The sequence below is a fragment of the Juglans regia genome, chromosome 1 (assembly GCF_001411555.2).
Source record: "Juglans regia cultivar Chandler chromosome 1, Walnut 2.0, whole genome shotgun sequence".
Taxonomy (NCBI): Eukaryota; Viridiplantae; Streptophyta; class Magnoliopsida; order Fagales; family Juglandaceae; genus Juglans; species Juglans regia.
In genome coordinates this window covers 25,890,906-25,908,081 of record NC_049901.1, presented here as the reverse complement: position 1 = coordinate 25,908,081, position 17,176 = coordinate 25,890,906, and the positions used below count along the sequence as shown (strand labels likewise).

Here is a 17,176-nt window from a genome sequence, read left to right as displayed (position 1 = left end):
AAGGGGAACCATGTAGGGTCACTTTTATTTATCAAGCTTATGGAACAAGATTTCAAGTTCATGTATCTCACATTCATGTTCATTTTATGTTCAAGTTCACGTTCTGTCATGTTTCAAGTTCACGTTTAGTCATATTTCAAGTTCACGTTTTGTCCATGTTTCAATTCAAGTTCATGTTATTCAGATCAAGTTCATTGTCATGTCAAACTTCAAATTTAGTTCACGTTTCAGTTCAAGTCCTGTCAGTATGTATGGATCATGTTTTAAGTATTTGGGATATTATTAATTTGGTTCATAATGTTGCTCAAAGAAAAAAAAAATTATCCGCTGCGAATATTGCATATTGTTGGATACATGTTAGGAACATTGCATTTTTATCTATCATGAACGGGGGTAGGTAACTTTGTATTGCATGTCCCGACGCTTTAGATGTCCATTCGATCTAAAGCAGAGTCTGGAGGCGTCACAGGTGGGGTGGATTTTAGAAGCGATCGGTAAGTTCAAACTATAAGCCTCCTCCTACACCACCTGAAATGGTCCATAGAAACTTGGTGATAACTTCAGATTGTACCATGTTGCGAGAGTCTTTTCTTTTTATGGTTGCAACTACAGGTAGACCCAGTCTCAATCTCAAATTTTCTTTCAATTCTCTTCTTATCAACATAGACTTTCATCCTATTTTTAGGGGCTTCAAGATTTTCTTTTAGTAGACTTAGGATCTGTTCTCGATTGTGGAGTATCTAATCTACTAACTCATTTGCTGATGTCCCGGGTACATAGTTGGGGTGGGGGATAGCCATACAAGGCTTCGAATGGGGTTAATTTTGTGGAAGTATGGTATGGGGTATTGTACCACCATTCTACAAAAGCTAGCCATTGCTCCCGTTTGTGTGGTTTCATTTCTGCATAACACTTCAAATAGCCCTCTAGGCACTTATTCAGGGCTTTTGTTTGATCATTAGACTGTGGATGATAAGTAGAATTGTGGTTGAGGGTAGATCCTTGTGTTTCAAAAAAATTCCTTCCAAAATGAACTTAGGAAGATCAGGTCTCGGTCTGACACTAAGATCCTTGTGTTTCAGCCTTTTGTATTCATTCTTACTAAGTAACCAACTTGCTGATTTATTGTGGTGGACACTTACAGGTAAAGGTCTGTTGTTAGTTCGCTTGTTTTATATGTCTCTTTCACAAGAGCATCGTATTCAGTTTCCATGGAAAAAGGCTTTGGAGACATAAGAAGCCTCTCAAAGCAGCGTTTTTTGTATGGACCGCTTTCTTGGGTATGATCCTCACAACAGATAATTTGAGGAAACGAAGGGTGATCATTGCAAATTGGTGTTGCATGTGTAGGAATGGGGGGTGAATCTGTAGATCATCTTCTACTACACTATGAGGTAGCTTGAGGGTTATAGAACGAGGTATTTAGTAGATTAGACTCGTGTTGGGTCATGCCAGAGACAGTAGTGGCGATGCTGGCTAGTTGGACATATCTAAGAGGCAATCATGGAAAATGCTTCCTATTTGTATCAGTGGTGTGTGTGGCAGGAGCACAATGAACGAACGTTTGAGGACAAAGAGAGATTGATGGAGGAACTAAAATCTTTCTTTTTAGAATTTTTTGTACTTGGGCTATAGCCATTAATTTTAATGGTCAAGATTTTCATAACTTCCTACTTAGGGCATTGATTGTACTGAACATGGCTTTGCCCATTCTTTAATAATATACTTTTACTTATAAAAAAAAAAGTACAAAAAAAAATTTTTTGAGTTCCTTCTAGAATTCTTTGTTCACCGTACAATGATCCTCATAGAACTACAGCTCGGCTTACCATCACCAGACACATGGTCAGCCAAATCCCTTCCAATCATTATAGCAAATATCCCAATTCCCTACAAATATTCCTCCATCCATTACTCTACTTTCCTTATTACAATTGGAAACATAACATTATGAAACAACATTTTGGGATTCCCTTGACCAGTGTTCGATATACCTTAGAAGAGCAATTTTTGTGGATTATTATTCTCGAGAAAGGAACTGGGGATTATTGAACTTGGAGCTGCTCTATTTCAATTTTCTACATGTTAGCATTTTTTTTTGTTTGTTTCGTTTCGCCCAAAATCAATTATTCCAGAAATCAGAGTTTTCGACGAGAAAAATTCTAAATTCAGGCCCGTTGTTTTAACACACCCCACACATCCATCAACGTATCTATTGTCTAACAATTTGAATTTTACAGCAAGCCAAATCCCTTCTTTGCCACTGCCATACACAACGACTTTAACCTGGGATACCTAAAGCTTTAAAAGCTCTCAATCCCAACCTTCCCCCTCCACTGTCGTGTTGCCGAAATTGAGACGTTAGAATGGACGGTGACATTGCGCCTGTCAACCACAACTGAGGGAGCCTTGTAATTGTAGATGCTACACAAACTGGTAAATTTATATCTTCCTCGTCTATTCTTCTCTATCGTTCTATGTTATCTAATCCAGATTTTGGCTAATTGAGTTTCTATCATTTACTTCAGTTGTGAGCAGTTTTGATCATAGGATTCGTTGGACAGTGTATTGACAGCTGAGTTTCATGTCTGAACTCAAGACAGATTCCTGTAACTTTTGGTATGTTTTTCTTTCCCTTCAGCTTATATGTTTATTGATTTGATAAATTAGAAACATGGAATTTATTTCTTCTGAACCTGCGAATAAGGTTAGATTTTCACTCTTTCAGAACCTAAACAACAAAATGCTCCACTGGCCCAAACCCATATCCGGAATCACTTAAAAGTTAAATTATTGTCGCTCACCTACTTAGGCCTGTTCAAAAAAATTAACAACCCGCACCCGCCCGATAAATCCATCCGACCCCACCCGTTAAATGCGGGTTCAACTGGACAACGGGTTGGAAATCATCCAACCCGCTGTTTAACGGGCGAAACAGCAGCCCGAGACTCTATCGTCCATTCCAAACTTTGGAATCCAAAGTTCAAACATCCAAACCTAGACCTCTCTCTCTCTCTCTTTATCTCTCTCCTTCCTCGTTCACGCCTGCAGAAACCGAGTCTCTCTCTCTCCTCGATCGCGCCTCCAAGCAACCGAGTACTCCAAGCAAACACTTCAGCCCTAGCCAGTGGCGTCCGTTCTCTGTCGCCGTCTCCATCGGCGTTCTCCGTCGCTGTTCGTCATCACCGTCGGCCGCAGCTCCAAGATCAAGTCGATTTGCTGAGGTATGTTCCGTTTCTCATGCTCCAAATTTCTCTGTCTTCACCTTCTCTGCCCTTCCAATATCTCGTCGTTGCTGGTCTTCCGTTGTGTTAGTTTTATTTGGGGTTTTGATTCGTTGGACCGTTAGTTTTATTTGGGGTTTGCTTAGTTAATCTGGGTCTGATTCTTTCTTTGTTGAACTCGGTCTTGATTTCTCATTTGCTTAAAACACTTGATGTGCATAATGTAGAAATAAACCGCAATGACCATCTAGTGATTATGGTCGTTTAAATGAAGCTCTTTTTACTTTATGAAAACAGAGATACGGAAAAATAGGGAAACCCCATGAGCTTTGAAGGTTGGGATTTGGGTGAATCAACCCTAAAATAATTGTTCACCAAAGAACCTGTAAAGTGTTTGTGTTAAATTCCCACAATCCCAAGAACTGCAGTCAGTGAGTTGGAGTTCCTAACTTCAGTCAAATTTTTTTCTTCTTTTTGTATGTTATTTATAAGATATGGATTTTCGTCATACAGGTCACTGTGCAGACTGATGTGATTAGAATTGAGACACCTCCACCATGTTTTTTTTTAATTTTGTTTATAATTTGATTGTGGAGTCCAGTGGCCAACTGAATCATAGCCATGCTTTGTTTGAGCCAAACCGAGATTGTTTGTTTTATGTTTCATCTGTTTCTCTTTAGCATTTAGAAAAAATTGAATCAGTAGCAGAAGAAAAAGTACAAGATAGAATGAGGGAAGGTCTACGTGGCAGCCAGCTAAAGTAGTATCATAAAAATTCTAAAACAATATCATGGATAGCAAAAACTTAATTAGTTTATGGATCAGTTTGTGACTGCAGAAGAGAAAAAGAAATTAATTAATTCACCCCAAGATCATGGTTTTGTGGCACACCCTTCCTTCAATACCCTTTTTTTGATCTTGAGGTTTAGTTTTCAATAATAATATTTATGAAGAAAATAAATGTTTGGTCCCCCTAATTCCTCTAAGATAAAATATTTTCTTCTCCAATCATGTCATTTTTTTTAATTAAAGGAGACAGCATAATGATCTTTCTTTCTTATCAAAAAAGGATCAACTCCAATTATTTAGCAGTTCAGTGTCACTTTAGACTTGCTGACTTAGCTAATTTGTCTTATTAAGCATAGATGGCTTTTGCTAATTTGGTTAAACATCAAGACTTTTGACAAGATTCTCAGTGCAAAATGCTTTGATGCGGAGACATTAATTGCTAATGCTAGTAATTAGTTTCTGCCTGCCTTTATGCTTCAAGCATATTCATGTTCTACCTCTATCTCTTTAATAGCTGTAGCCTATATATAAGAATATTAAGGGACTTAATTCTTGGCACAGCTAGCTAGCACAGATCAGTCTCGCATAAATATTCCTTGGATGCTAGAGTTTTGACTGAAAATTAAAGTGGTAATTCGTTGAAGAAAACAGGGTTGCATGTGGCTTTCTTTCTTTTTCCACATTATTTTGCAGCAAAGTGGGTTGGCTGTAGTACTAGAATCTTCGTGAGTCGTGACCGTGTATCTTTGTTTTTTCTTTGCCTTTTACCTTCTTTTCCCTTTTAACATGTATCATTAATATATCATTTAATAAACTTCTTTTTTTTTTTTCTTTTTTTTTTCAGAGTTTGATCCCAAATCAAGCTTTATTTATGTTGATGAGGAGTGACTCAAGGCTTATGTCTGCACATTCTATATTTGTTGTTAAAGATTCATGTTTGAGGACTTTTCTAGGTTGTACTCCTTTAAATTATGATGTTTAATGTACTCTTTTAAATTACAATGTTTTTGATACTCCTTTATGTAGCAAAAAGAAAAAAAAAATCTGTTATATCTGGATGCATTACAAGATTGGGCATCTGTACAAATGGGGGTTATTAAAAAAAAATAAAAAGGATAATTTTTACCCAACCCGAGTGGTCCGGGTTGGGTCGGGTTAGATTGTCCTGAACACTGTTGCGGGCTATGAAGGGTCGGGCCAAAATTCTATTAGGCAGGCCAATGTACTGGCCTACACCTACTGCTTGATCTAATGTCTCTTTAAGAACTTATTACTTATTTTATTTTTCTTTATAAATGGTAAAGATTTAGGTCATGGCTTTGTGGAAGAGACTGTGGCAGAATGATTTTGGGCCCTTCATTGGGTGCCTTATCCATGCGAGGCTTTACAGATCCAAGGTGGACCTAAGCAAGCTCAGGCCAATGATTCTAAAACGAATCGAGAGCCGGGCCAAGGAATACCCGGTGCGCGGCATGGTGCCGGTCGCCCAGGAGGTCCTTAAGGCTCGATCAGTCCTCTTCCATGGCGTGTCCACTCTTCTCAAAGTCTTTCCCATCATGGCGTGCAAGTAAGTCCAGCACCTTAAAAAGTTAGCCTTTTCCTATAATGAATGTGGGTGTTCCACTTTATGTATTTGATTGCGATGTATGGTTCCAAATTTCTACTTGTTTCATGATTTACGTGTATTATTTTGTTGATATATATGAGTGGTTAGGTTAACACTCTGGAGTGCTTTTTTTAATGTTTTTGTGAAGATGTAGTTACTTATGCTATCTGATTTGATGCTACTTCATAGGTGAATTGGGTTTTTATGCCCCCTCCCAAATTTCTATGCCTCTCGCTACTAATTAGCTGATATTAATCAACAGCTAATAGGGGAGCATTGTGTGTGCAATTTGTCTCTAACATTCAATGGAGGTCTAACATTGTTTTTATATGCTAAATAAGTCGCACACCGCAGGGGACATGAATCCGTGACCCAACCACCAATCCATTATTGTGAGTGAAGATTCCATTCAGTCCAAAAGTCATTGGCATGTTTACTTGAAGGCTAGTTATTTCCAAAAGATAATGCATCTAACTTGGATGTGACTCTTCTCGGTTTTTTGTAAATGTTCTCTTCTTCCAAGAGGAAATTGAGTACTCATTTCTTGAAAATATACTTTTGCAGGTTCTGTCTGGAAGTATATATTGGTGAGAAAGGTCACTTAATTCAGACTTGCCACGGTTATAAGCGTCGTGCCAAGAATCGTGTTCATGAATGGATTAGTGGTGGTGTGAATGATATACTTGTTCCAGTAGAAACATTCCATCTACAGAACATGTTCCAAGACATGATTAAACACCACCAGAGGTTTGATTTTGACCGTGTTCCTGCAGTTGTTGAACTGTGCTTGCAGGCTGGAGCTTATCCTAATGATGAAAATCTATACTCCAGCAGTACGATTGAATGTGTACCTGCTGGAATTGAAGGAGCGGACTCATTGTCGCCTCATGAACTAATGATGGTTGCTAATAGAACCTTCAAAGCATGGGAGATGCTCAGAAGTGGTGTACTGAAGTTGTTGTTGGTTTATCCGGCAAAAGTCTGTAAATACTGTTCAGAAGTCCATGTTGGGCCATCTGGGCACAAGGCTAGGCTTTGTGGAGTATTCAAGTATGAGAGTTGGCGGGGCGGCCACTTTTGGAAGAAAGCAGAAGTAGATGATTTGGTACCTCCTAAGATTGTATGGAGGCGGCGGCCTCAGGATCCTCCTGTCCTTCTGGATGCCCATAGAGACTTTTATGGCCATGCACCAGCAGTGGTGGATCTGTGCGCGCAGGCTGGCGTTATTGTACCAACCAAGTATAATTGTGCGATGAAAGTGCAAGGTTTATCAGGACCTGTTCAACTCAAAGTTTGAAGCATGATATAAGTTGAATTCTTAGCGGGTTGGCTTCAGGGAACTTGATCTGTACATTGGGTATAGCTCAATCCACCCGGAGAGTGACATTTTGGGTCTCTCATAAAAGGTTTATTGGTATGCACTTTTGCTTCCAGCAACAAATTTTGTTAGCATGGCCTCTAACCGAACAAGAAATAGAATAATAGTTTTGAATGAACCCATATATGGTTTAATTGTTATGTTTGTACATTTTTCTTGGTATGGATTTGATAAATATTATCCACTGATTTGCGAACCCCAAGTCCATGTAATGGATGGTCCCCAAACATAGCCACAACAGGACGTAGAGGTCTGCTTACATCCGATGATAAAGAGTCAACCTAAGAGGCCTAGAATGTTGAGAAGAAGAGTTACTGATGAACAACCTATGGCAATTGTTAAGGTACATCCCACAATGGTATACATGAATGTCCTGTACCTATAAAATCCTAATGCAAGGGTGTCGCCTAAAAGAATGAAGACGCCAAAGCAACATTGCATGTGATTAAACCAACTTCTTCCCAGCCTATGGAGCAAACCCAGGCTTTAGCTACTTCAACACAGTAGCTCAGGCATGTAGTAAGTTTATGATCAATTGCATAACATAGTTCATACATGATGGGATGCCATTTGTGATGTTAATTAGTAACGTTTGCTAAATTGTCTTGCAGAGTGCACCACAACCTATGGAATGCTACCCATGGGTTAAAGCTAAGATCAACATGGGCAATGATTATCTATGAGCAATCTAGTAGTGGTTTTGTTCTAGGAAGGTTATTTTTGAATTATTGGAATAGATTGCAACAAAAGAGTAAGCACTATTGGTGCTTTTTTTTTTTTTTTTTAAAAGATGGAGTTGTGATGCTAGTTGAACAATGGCCGGGGTACTTGATAATGCATTTTTTGATGGTTGCCTTTTTGCTTGATGGAAATGTGAAGTTTATTTGAACAATGTGATGTAATAATGCACTGTGTGTCATGTTTGTCTTTTTTGTATATAAATGAAGTCTGCGATGATTGCATCTTTGACGGTTGTTTTTGTATGGCTATGAAGAATCTGTGTAAGGTTGGTTAAATTGCTTTGTAGGGATGATAATTTTGGATGTCATTTTATATAAGGTTGGTTAAATTACATTGTAGGGACGAATAAATGGCAATGGACGATTTTGATCCCTACAAAAAAAGTACAGGAACCCGACCTCAGGTCCTGGGGTGCTAGTGATGATGGCCACGGAGAGCAAAGCATTAAAGGGAGCTTGGCATGTCGCTTGCAAAACTTATTTTGAAGAATCAAAAGCAACAAAAATAAAAGACAATGAAAGACAACGCAGGAAGAACAACGAAAAATAAAGTTCGATAGTCACCTGGGATGTCACTCAATTGTGAGTAGAGAATGCCGCTTAACTCCACTAATTGCTGAATCACACATGTGACCAAGCCACAAGTTTCATTGAAAATGATAACCTAGGAAGCCACTCGACTAAGGGATGGTAGAAGCCACTCAACACTGTCTAATAATAATGGATGTCACTCAACATGACCAAGCCATGTGCTTGCTTAAGGGAGGAAGCCGCTCAACTCCACAAGAATAACACTAAAAAGTATTTTTCAGTCAAAAAGGTGTTTATTTTTGGTTCATTTCATTCACTTATATAGGAGGTTACATCATTTAATTCTCGCAACCAACATCAGCCCTAATGAGTGGGACCCACTGCTAAACTATTTTTCTCATTTCCGTCATCTTATTTGCAATGAGTAAGTGCAAATTACATCCTCGCAATTAAATTTGGATGTAAAAGTGAAAAAGGCTACTTCTGGATATGTAAGAGTCAGCATATAACTCTATTTTGGTCTTTCTCTCAGTAGTAATTCATTTAGATTGAGGTTGTAATTCAAATATACAGGTTCCCATGGTCAATAGTAAAGTTTATATTATATATAGATCATGTGTATATATATTGATGGTTGAGCCAAAGTTACATGAGTCCAGTGCCATGTAAAAAAGATATAGTTTCCTTTATTCTATTATCCCGAAGAAACTTGTGGTTATCATGTTGATCATGGAAGGTGTTAGATAAAACTGATTGATTTATTTGACATTTACAAGAAATTATTGGAAAATTCTTTATTTGCCATTGGGTGGTTTGGTTGGTTGGTTGGTTTGTGGGGGCTCCAAAATCAAAGACCATTCCATGCATGCTTTAATTACCTGCATGTCATGAGGACTTTATCCATGCATGATGATGTGTTTTTCCTAATTTGATCCATGCTTCATGCCTTGTCAGCCATGAGAACCATAACTAATTGACAAGAAATATGTAGTGAAGGGCAAGATCATGTATTCTGCTATAGCATAATAAATTGCAAAAATTGTCTTCGTATATGGCACTGCAGTATTTAAAATAGCATAAAAGTTGGTAGATATCTATTTATAAAAGAGTCATGCTACCCATAAGTCTTACACCCTGCACACCCACTTAAAAATATGTTATTTTACCTTTGTATCCTATTTTACTTACAAATATGTTAGGATTCATTTTCATTACGTGGGTAAAAGAGTAAAATAACATATTTTTAAGTGGGTGTATAGGGTGTGAGGCTTATGCCTAGAATTTTTCTCTATAAAAAAAAAGATATATATATATATATATATATATATATATATACTCACACACACACTTTCATGCTTTATATCAATACAATAACTTATTACTTACCAAAAAAGTATATATATATATATATATATATATATATATATATATATATACACACACACACACACTTCCATGTATGGCCTTTTGAGATTCAACTCTTGACATTTGGCATTTTCCATGCATCACCCTAGGATATTCTTTTTGGAAAGCCTCATTATTTGTGATTAATGCACTATGGATAATGAAACCTATGTACAACATGTTACAACAATTATCATCAGTAAGCTTTCGAGCCCATGTCACTTCCTTCACCATACAAGTATTAATATTAATGGACATAATTTTCATCACATTTGCCATCAACTCCCAACATGAATGGCTAGACTTTAGAATAGGTGTATGAAATGAACGATTTGCATTAGTTTGCCCTTTGGTTTTGCTATAATAATGTTCTAGCTAGTACTTTTTCCTTAAATAGATGTTTTCTATTGGCTAATACAGTTAAGCATGGATGAAACTTTTTTTAGGTGGATTTTAGGACACCATGCTTTTGGGGATCAAGAGGGGAATATATATTAATGATGTATTAAAAAATGAAGATTGTCTCAATGAATTAACAATATTACTGCAGCATGTGTTTAATTTTGTACAGAAATTCTATATACAACCGGCTTGAGAACCCGCCGCGGAACCGGTTCCCACGTGGCAGGAGAAAACGACGCCGTCTCTTTTATTTTAATTTTTCCCTTCGTTCCCTTCATTTGAATTTTGATTTCCCTACCCGCTTTCGATTTCTTTCCCCCTTTCCAGAACCCATTCATTTCCTCCTCTAGATTTCTTCTTCCCCCAGAAATCCCCTTCGTGGCCCATCACAGACCTAATTCTTGCAACTCATTCCATCATTTACAATCGAAGTTGACCCACGAAACCAACGTAAGTGGTCCTCAAGCACGATGTCTGTAGAATCATTCGTCTTCATCAAGCACGGCAACCAAGCACGATTCCTCTTCCTCAAGCACGATTCCTCTTCATCAAGCATGATTTGTCTTCCTCAAGCAATATTTCCCCCATTCCCACGAAAGCCTCACCTTCCCACTCGAAACCGCAGTCCATTCGAAACCGAAACCCTAATCATTATCCAACCCGCGACGTAATCCCTTGAGGTAATTTGTCAAAATCTAACTCTAACCCTAACCCTAACCCTAACATCAAGTAAGTGTAATTTTGGTTTTACTTTCCTTCTAGCATACATTTTAGCTCCAAGGGTGATTTTTTTTTATGATTTTTGATGGATTGTTTTAGCACCCATATTGTGAAAATCCAAGCTTTTGAATTAGATTTGTAGCGATGTTGATGGCTTTTATTCTTGATTACTAATCCATATATGCTTGTGATCACAACTTGTTGATGGCTTCTTGTTCGTGCTTGCTTGCTTTTGGGAACCGTTATGTGCTGAGAATGAAATTACATATTTGTAGACGCAAAAATTCAGTTTAATATAAAATGTGCTATTCTATAACACATTTTACTTTTACAAAATAGATTTCAATAGTTTTTTTCTGACTTTTCTGTTTGTGGTTAATTCTTGTGTATTGTTCTAGACAAAATCAATATATATATTAAAAAAAAAAAAAGATACAGAATTAGTACCGTATTATATATAAAATTAGACCTCTTGTCATGGCCAAATAACAAGATAAGGTTGAGCTCAAGGGCTTTTTACATATATAATGATTGGGAAGTAACGGAAAGCAATGATCCACCGCTAACTTAAGTTCCTTTACCAAATTGGCTAAATGTTGATGCACCCTTTTTACACTGATTAATTAGAAATAGCTGTTCATTCTTGTAGTTTGCAGATTGGGTGCATTCTTGTAAATTGAATGCCTTTGGAACCAGTAGCTGCCAATGCTAATAAATTGCTTAGAACTACCAACTGTATCTTTAGTTTGGAACCAGCAGTTACGTATCAAAAAAAAAAAAAGTTTGGAACCAGTAGTTGACACACTGATTAATTTTTGACCAAAATACTCTATTTCTTTAGTTTGATGTTGTGCATTTCAGATTCTTGAGTTTTTGTTAGATCAATGTCACTTTATACAAACTTGATATAGACAGAAACAAAATTTTTGTTTGCTGCATTTGGTTGTAAGGGAAAAAGAAAAAGAAATAGATTTTCAAGGGTGAGAAATATAGCTTATTGTGTGTTTAAGCCAATGTTATTAATTTTGTTTTTCATAAATAAAATGGAAAACACTTTATTTTGTTTCTTAATTGTGGGTGGTATAGAAAAGTTACTCACCCTTTGGAGAAGCTGTGTCTTTGTTATTTTGCTCATTCCTTGATGTGGCTGCATTGTCTGATATGCTACAACAATGAAGTTCATTTGTTTCTCCTGATGTCCCCACTAACTTGCTAACATTTTTTTTTTGTTTTAATTTTCAATTGATGTGTGTATGGGATTACAACTTCAAGAAAGATACAATGAGCTGTCAAGGAGCCAAAAAGAGCTTGAGAAGAAACTCGAAGACATCAAGAGGAGGGAGATTGAGCTTTGTAAGAGATTGGATGAGATCGAGAAGAGAGAGTTGGGACCTCCGGAGCAAGAAGTTGAAATATTGCGTTCACGCAGATTACTCCGGCTATATTGGCCTTTTGTAGTTGTTGTGTCATGTTATGTAATAGTATGTAGGTGATTTTGGAACTTGATATATGTTGTAAAATTTGTAGGCTTATGTTAGACTAATTAGATGGTGCTTACCAGAGTTCACCAACGAATTTTGTCAAATTTGTACTTTGCTTAAGTTTCTAAAGTGATTTGGGATTGAGTTTTGTATAAATGAATGATTAGTTTAACTTTTTGATGTTCTTTAATCTAACTAGTCTGTAATAGGATTGCTTCAAAATTTGTAATTAGATGTTTGTTGTTTGTCACAGATTCTGTCCATAGCATATGTATATTTGTATATTTATATAGTTTGTTTGATCCATGCTTATTATAATTGATATACAGAGAATAGATATACTGCTGTAGTGGCCATTATGGAGGCTGAGTCTCTCTTAAGTCCTTCTACTTGCTGCACTAGATCATGATTGATCGGGAAGAGATTATCATACACTAAAACTAAGAAGGAAAGGAAGAAGGGATGCCAAAAGAAAAGATTGTGGACTACTGGCTTGACACTACCCGATAACTGAAATTTTGGTGTTAATGCTGACATAATTTTCAGTTATTGCTGTTGCAGTCCTTTATAGCTGATATTCCTCAAATTTTGGATGACTAAATCGGCTAGGTTGGTTTCCATTATGTTGTAATAAGATGCCTTAATGTTGAAACCACAACAGAGGAGAAGAAGAGAGGGTAAGTAGCAGTTCTAAGTTTGAAAATAGTAGCTTGATATGGTCTGAAATTCTACTACTGTTGCTCTTTTGCTTTTGCTTTTTGTATGAGCTTCTGTTACACTTGGGTGGTTTCATCTGGTCTACGATCCCTGTGGTGACAGCTACAAAAAGAAAGAAATTGAATTTAGTGTTGTTGGTTGAAGGTGTCGTGTACTTGAGGTATGAAGACCCAAATGTGTTATTGTTGCTCCAATCTCTCTTAGCTACTACATTGCTGAGTTTCATAGGTTGCTTGTTGCTAGTTGCTGTTTGAGGCATCTAAGTTCTGCTGTAGTGGCTGAGATACTTTTTGAGGTGGTCTCGAACAAGGTAAAACATGACTAAGGTGATGAGAGTTGAGAGGAAGGAAGGTTGAAGCTATCGGGTTGAATATTTTTCTTGCCACTGCAACATGATTTTCTGCTATAAACTCATTCCCATTTGCTTCAAAAAATCTCATTCAAGTACACAAAACTCCAACTTGCTATATATGGCCATTCAAAGCACACTTACATTCCAGTACACAGTTCCAATATAGTCCAATACACTCACATCAAAATACATTCCAATACACAGTTCCAATACATTCCATGACTTACATTCCAAAACATAGTATCTGAATATTAAAATTAAAACATCTCATTGCGCCAGTTGTGATCCATCCCCGTCAGGTTACACCCGTTATGATCCATCCAATCCAAATTGCATCTGTAATGAATAATGTTCAAATATTAATGTGATATTGATAGTACAATCTGAATATTAATGTGATATCTTCAAATTCCACATGCTTGTGCTTGACCTATTTTATTCAAGTACTTGACCAATAAAGTGCTTTCTCTTTCCATCCAAACTTGATATGGAAGTTGATTGTTCTACTCAGATTCCTTTATCAACGCTTTCTGATCTAAAAAACTGATCTCCACGTTTCTGATTAGCTAAAGTCTAGGAATAAGCAATCGTTTTAAAGTCCATAGTTGTAGCTCTAATGCTTGGTGACTTGCTATTTTCTGTCCAAAATTTATATTTTATTTGAATGGGGATAAACTATGAACATAGACCAGTAACCTTATGAAGAGGCTTTACAGCAAATTAGAGAGAGAAAAAAAAAGTCCCACTGTCACAAAGAAAACTATTTACAAGCACTAAAGAGTAACCAAGGATGAGAGCAAATACTCTAAGCATTTGAATTAATCAAATGGAGTGAAAATTCAGACCGGGAAGTTTCAATCTTGGCAAAATGAAAGGACACACTAGCCTGAGATTTGAAAGATCAGGCTCGATATCTTGAAACATTTGATAAAAAATCACACACATTAAAAAAAAATTAACCATTAAATAAAAAAAAAAAAACAAAATCAGTAGATTCTCTCGGTAGCTTCTCTATGTGGGAGAAGCTTTTTTTTTTTTTAATTTTATTTGAGAGTTGGCAAATTCTAAAATTGACATGTTGTGTTCTCTGATAAGTACATGATGTTTTTACATGACAACATAGTTGCTGGTTCACAACTAAGTTCCAAAGTAGAGCCAAGCAACTTCAAGAAAGAAAGAAGTAAACCTGAGTTTTAGCAATACCTCAATATATAGACTCTGCCAATAAAGAATAAGCCAACATTGGAATAACTGATCAATTGGCACAAAAATCTAGAAAAGCTCAAGCCTTGCAAGAGCAACTTATTTTGGCATTACACATAAAACTCTAAAAAAATCTCAGTTCATTCGTGAAAAATGGGTGCTGTATATTAGCAAATGTTCACATTAAAATAGTTCAACCAACCCAACAACTCTCATAATGCTGTCAGTTCAATATATACGCAAATGATGAATAGTTTATTCATCCAATTCACCACCTTACTAAATTAACTGAAGTAGCAAAACAAATAGAAAAGAAGTATCATAAAAAGGATACAAACCGATGGTGCTGATCAATTAATTAGGAACTTGATAGAATTTATAGTTAAAATTAACTCTTTTTTGGCCAAAGGTAAGAACTTGATATTACCTCCTCGATGAGATGATGGCCTGTGACAGATCCACTCTAGCACTCTGCTGTTCTCAAGCAAAGTACCCAACAACCTGTTCAATACCAAAGGGATTAGGGTTAGGGTTAGGGTTAGAGTTAGGGTTAGGGTTAGGGTTAGAGTTAGATTTTGACAAATTACCTCAAGGGATTACGTCGTGGGTTGGATAATGGTTAGGGTTTCGGTTTCGAATGGACTGCGGTTTCGAGTGGGAAGGTGGGGCTTTCGTGGGAATGGGGGAAATATTGCTTGAGGAAGACAAATCGTGCTTGAGGAAGAGGAATCGTGCTTGGTTGCCGTGCTTGATGAAGACGAATGATTCTACAGACATCGTGCTTGAGGACCACTTACGTTGGTTTCGTGGGTCTACTTCGATTGTAAACGATGGAATGAGTTGCAAGAATTAGGTCTGTGATGGGCCACGAAGGGGATTTCTGGGGGAAGAAGAAATCTAGAGGAGGAAATGAATGGGTTCTGGAAAGGGGGAAAGAAATCGAAAGCGGGGAGGGAAATCAAAATTCAAATGAAGGGAACGAAGGGAAAAATAAAAATAAAAGAGACGGCGTCGTTTTTTCCTGCCACGTGGGAACTGGTTCCGCGGCGGGTCCTCAAGCCGGTTGTATATAGAATTTCTGAATTTTGTAATGTGTCTTTTAGTCCCAAACTTATCATCCATGATGCTGTTTGTAACACCCGGGTCCAGCACCCAGTTTGCTTTCTAAAATTTTCTAGGGTTGTTCTGTATGAAAAGCCCTTTTGGAATAGTTTTATTCCACGAGTTTTCCATGACAAAAATTGGTGGAAAAAATAATATTTCTTACAAAGTCTACACTTTTTTTGACAACAATCCCTCTCAGGAAAAAATGAGATATGTTGTAGTGAAATCATTTTTCTCATTTCCGTCATCTTATTTGCAATGAGTAAGAATTGGTCACAAAAATAATTTTCCCGGTGCAAATTACTTCCTCGCAATTAAATTTGGACGCAATAGTAAAAAGACTACTTTTGGGTATATTTGGCGTTTCATTTCCAGCGAATGAGTATTCTCCGCAAAAAAACATATTTTGCGGCGACATTTTATTGACCAACATGTTTTGGACGGGAAAAAACTTAATTATGACTTTTTAATTCTCTTACGACGACATTAGTTTTCTGTTAAAGACAATTCGTTGTATTTAAATATTTGCAATGAATTAAATGTCATCGCAAATTGTCACAATTTAAATCATGAGCTCTTTCCCCTTAATTTTTTTTTCACTCGACCACGATACTCTGCCTCCCTCTTCTTGGTGGGTTTTCTGTCATCCATCCTCACACAGTTGCTGCTCCATCCCCATGACGACTAGCCTGTGAGTCTCTCCCTCTTCATTCCAAGATTTGCTCGTTGAGAATTTTGATTACTAGGATTTGCTTTCCATTTTAACTATGAAGTGCTTTTTTCTTCTGTTTCCTTTCTCTCCTTGAGCATATTCTTCCTTGACTACTAGGGTTTGCTTTCCATTTAACTAGTTTGCTTTGTTGAGTACCTTTTTTGCATGTTTTGGACTCATTTCTTCCTTTGTTGCATGTTTTTGTTTGAGGACAAATAAAGTTGTAAGTTTGAGGGTGTTTGATGACTTGCATAATTTCTTATATTTGATCACTTCTTAACTTTAAACTTTAGTCTAAATACTCTATTATTGGACTAAAATGCTAAAATGTTAATAGAAATCATTGAAATTAATGTGTATTCTTGAATTGAGTTTCTATTTACTTTGGAATACTTCTAAGCAGATTTTTATATTTAATTTCAGAGTTTATAAAAGAGCAAGTCCAAACCCATTCGAATTTAAAGGAATTTCAAGTGGGCAAGACGTTGGAACAACCTAACAACCTTCAATGAGTGTAGGACTTTTCAAATAATGATAATGATGGAGTAATTCGGATCGGAGTCCAAAATGCGCTAGCAGATAACATGGACGTACTTTAGTATTTTAATCATAACTTTTCTCTCCAATATTGGATTGATGCGAATCTTGATGTGTTGGAAAGCTATCTTAAAGGGATACAAAGTTGTCTCTAATAAGGTTTTCCAAATTCGAACTCCTGAAGTACGTACTTGGCTGCCAAGTTGAGTCCTAAAATTTAGGCAATTTTGTGTGCGGAAATATGAAGACATTAGGATTTCTTTCCTACCCTATTTA

General features: G+C 36.9%; 1 protein-coding gene and 2 long non-coding RNA genes across 6 annotated transcripts; 2 read left to right on the top strand and 1 right to left on the bottom strand.

Moving 5' to 3' along the window:
• Window positions 1-2,285: 2,285 nt before the first annotated feature.
• On the top strand, window positions 2,286-7,963 carry LOC108989186 (APO protein 4, mitochondrial). 3 transcript variants are annotated; one of them, XM_035695699.1, is made up of 6 exons: window positions 2,286-2,436; window positions 2,529-2,619; window positions 3,052-3,224; window positions 5,318-5,580; window positions 6,184-7,516; window positions 7,609-7,963. In XM_035695699.1, the coding sequence occupies exons 4-5, from the start codon at window positions 5,327-5,329 to the stop codon at window positions 6,914-6,916; spliced, it is 987 nt and encodes a 328-aa protein (XP_035551592.1). In that variant the 5' UTR covers window positions 2,286-2,436; window positions 2,529-2,619; window positions 3,052-3,224; window positions 5,318-5,326; the 3' UTR covers window positions 6,917-7,516; window positions 7,609-7,963. The 3 variants fall into 3 exon arrangements, with proteins under 3 accessions (XP_035551592.1, XP_018818263.1, XP_035551593.1); XM_018962718.2 differs by lacking the exons at window positions 2,286-2,436; window positions 2,529-2,619 and adding an exon at window positions 4,858-4,966 and having other exon boundaries at window positions 2,838-3,224; XM_035695700.1 differs by lacking the exons at window positions 2,286-2,436; window positions 2,529-2,619 and having other exon boundaries at window positions 2,880-3,224; window positions 6,184-7,033; window positions 7,201-7,516.
• A 2,415-nt stretch (window positions 7,964-10,378) lies between these two features.
• Window positions 10,379-12,526, top strand: LOC118348066. The gene is made up of 2 exons (XR_004801212.1): window positions 10,379-10,754; window positions 12,067-12,526. It is a non-coding gene; the product is annotated as an uncharacterized LOC118348066 (long non-coding RNA).
• A 911-nt stretch (window positions 12,527-13,437) lies between these two features.
• LOC109020840 lies at window positions 13,438-15,490 on the bottom strand. Of its 2 annotated transcripts, XR_004797750.1 has the most exons (3): window positions 15,135-15,490; window positions 14,975-15,048; window positions 13,438-13,680 (listed from the first exon to the last, which is right to left on the bottom strand). It is a non-coding gene; the product is annotated as an uncharacterized LOC109020840 (long non-coding RNA). The 2 variants fall into 2 exon arrangements; XR_002000995.2 differs by having other exon boundaries at window positions 14,975-15,490.
• Window positions 15,491-17,176: the final 1,686 nt, after the last annotated feature.

Coding starts and splice junctions, on each gene's coding strand:
- LOC108989186 (XM_035695699.1), top strand. CDS start 5,327: ATGGCTTTGTGGAAGAGACTGTGGCAGAATGATTTTGGGCCCTTCATT. Junction 5,581..6,183: donor TTTCCCATCATGGCGTGCAA/GTAAGTCCAGCA, acceptor ATACTTTTGCAG/GTTCTGTCTGGAAGTATATA.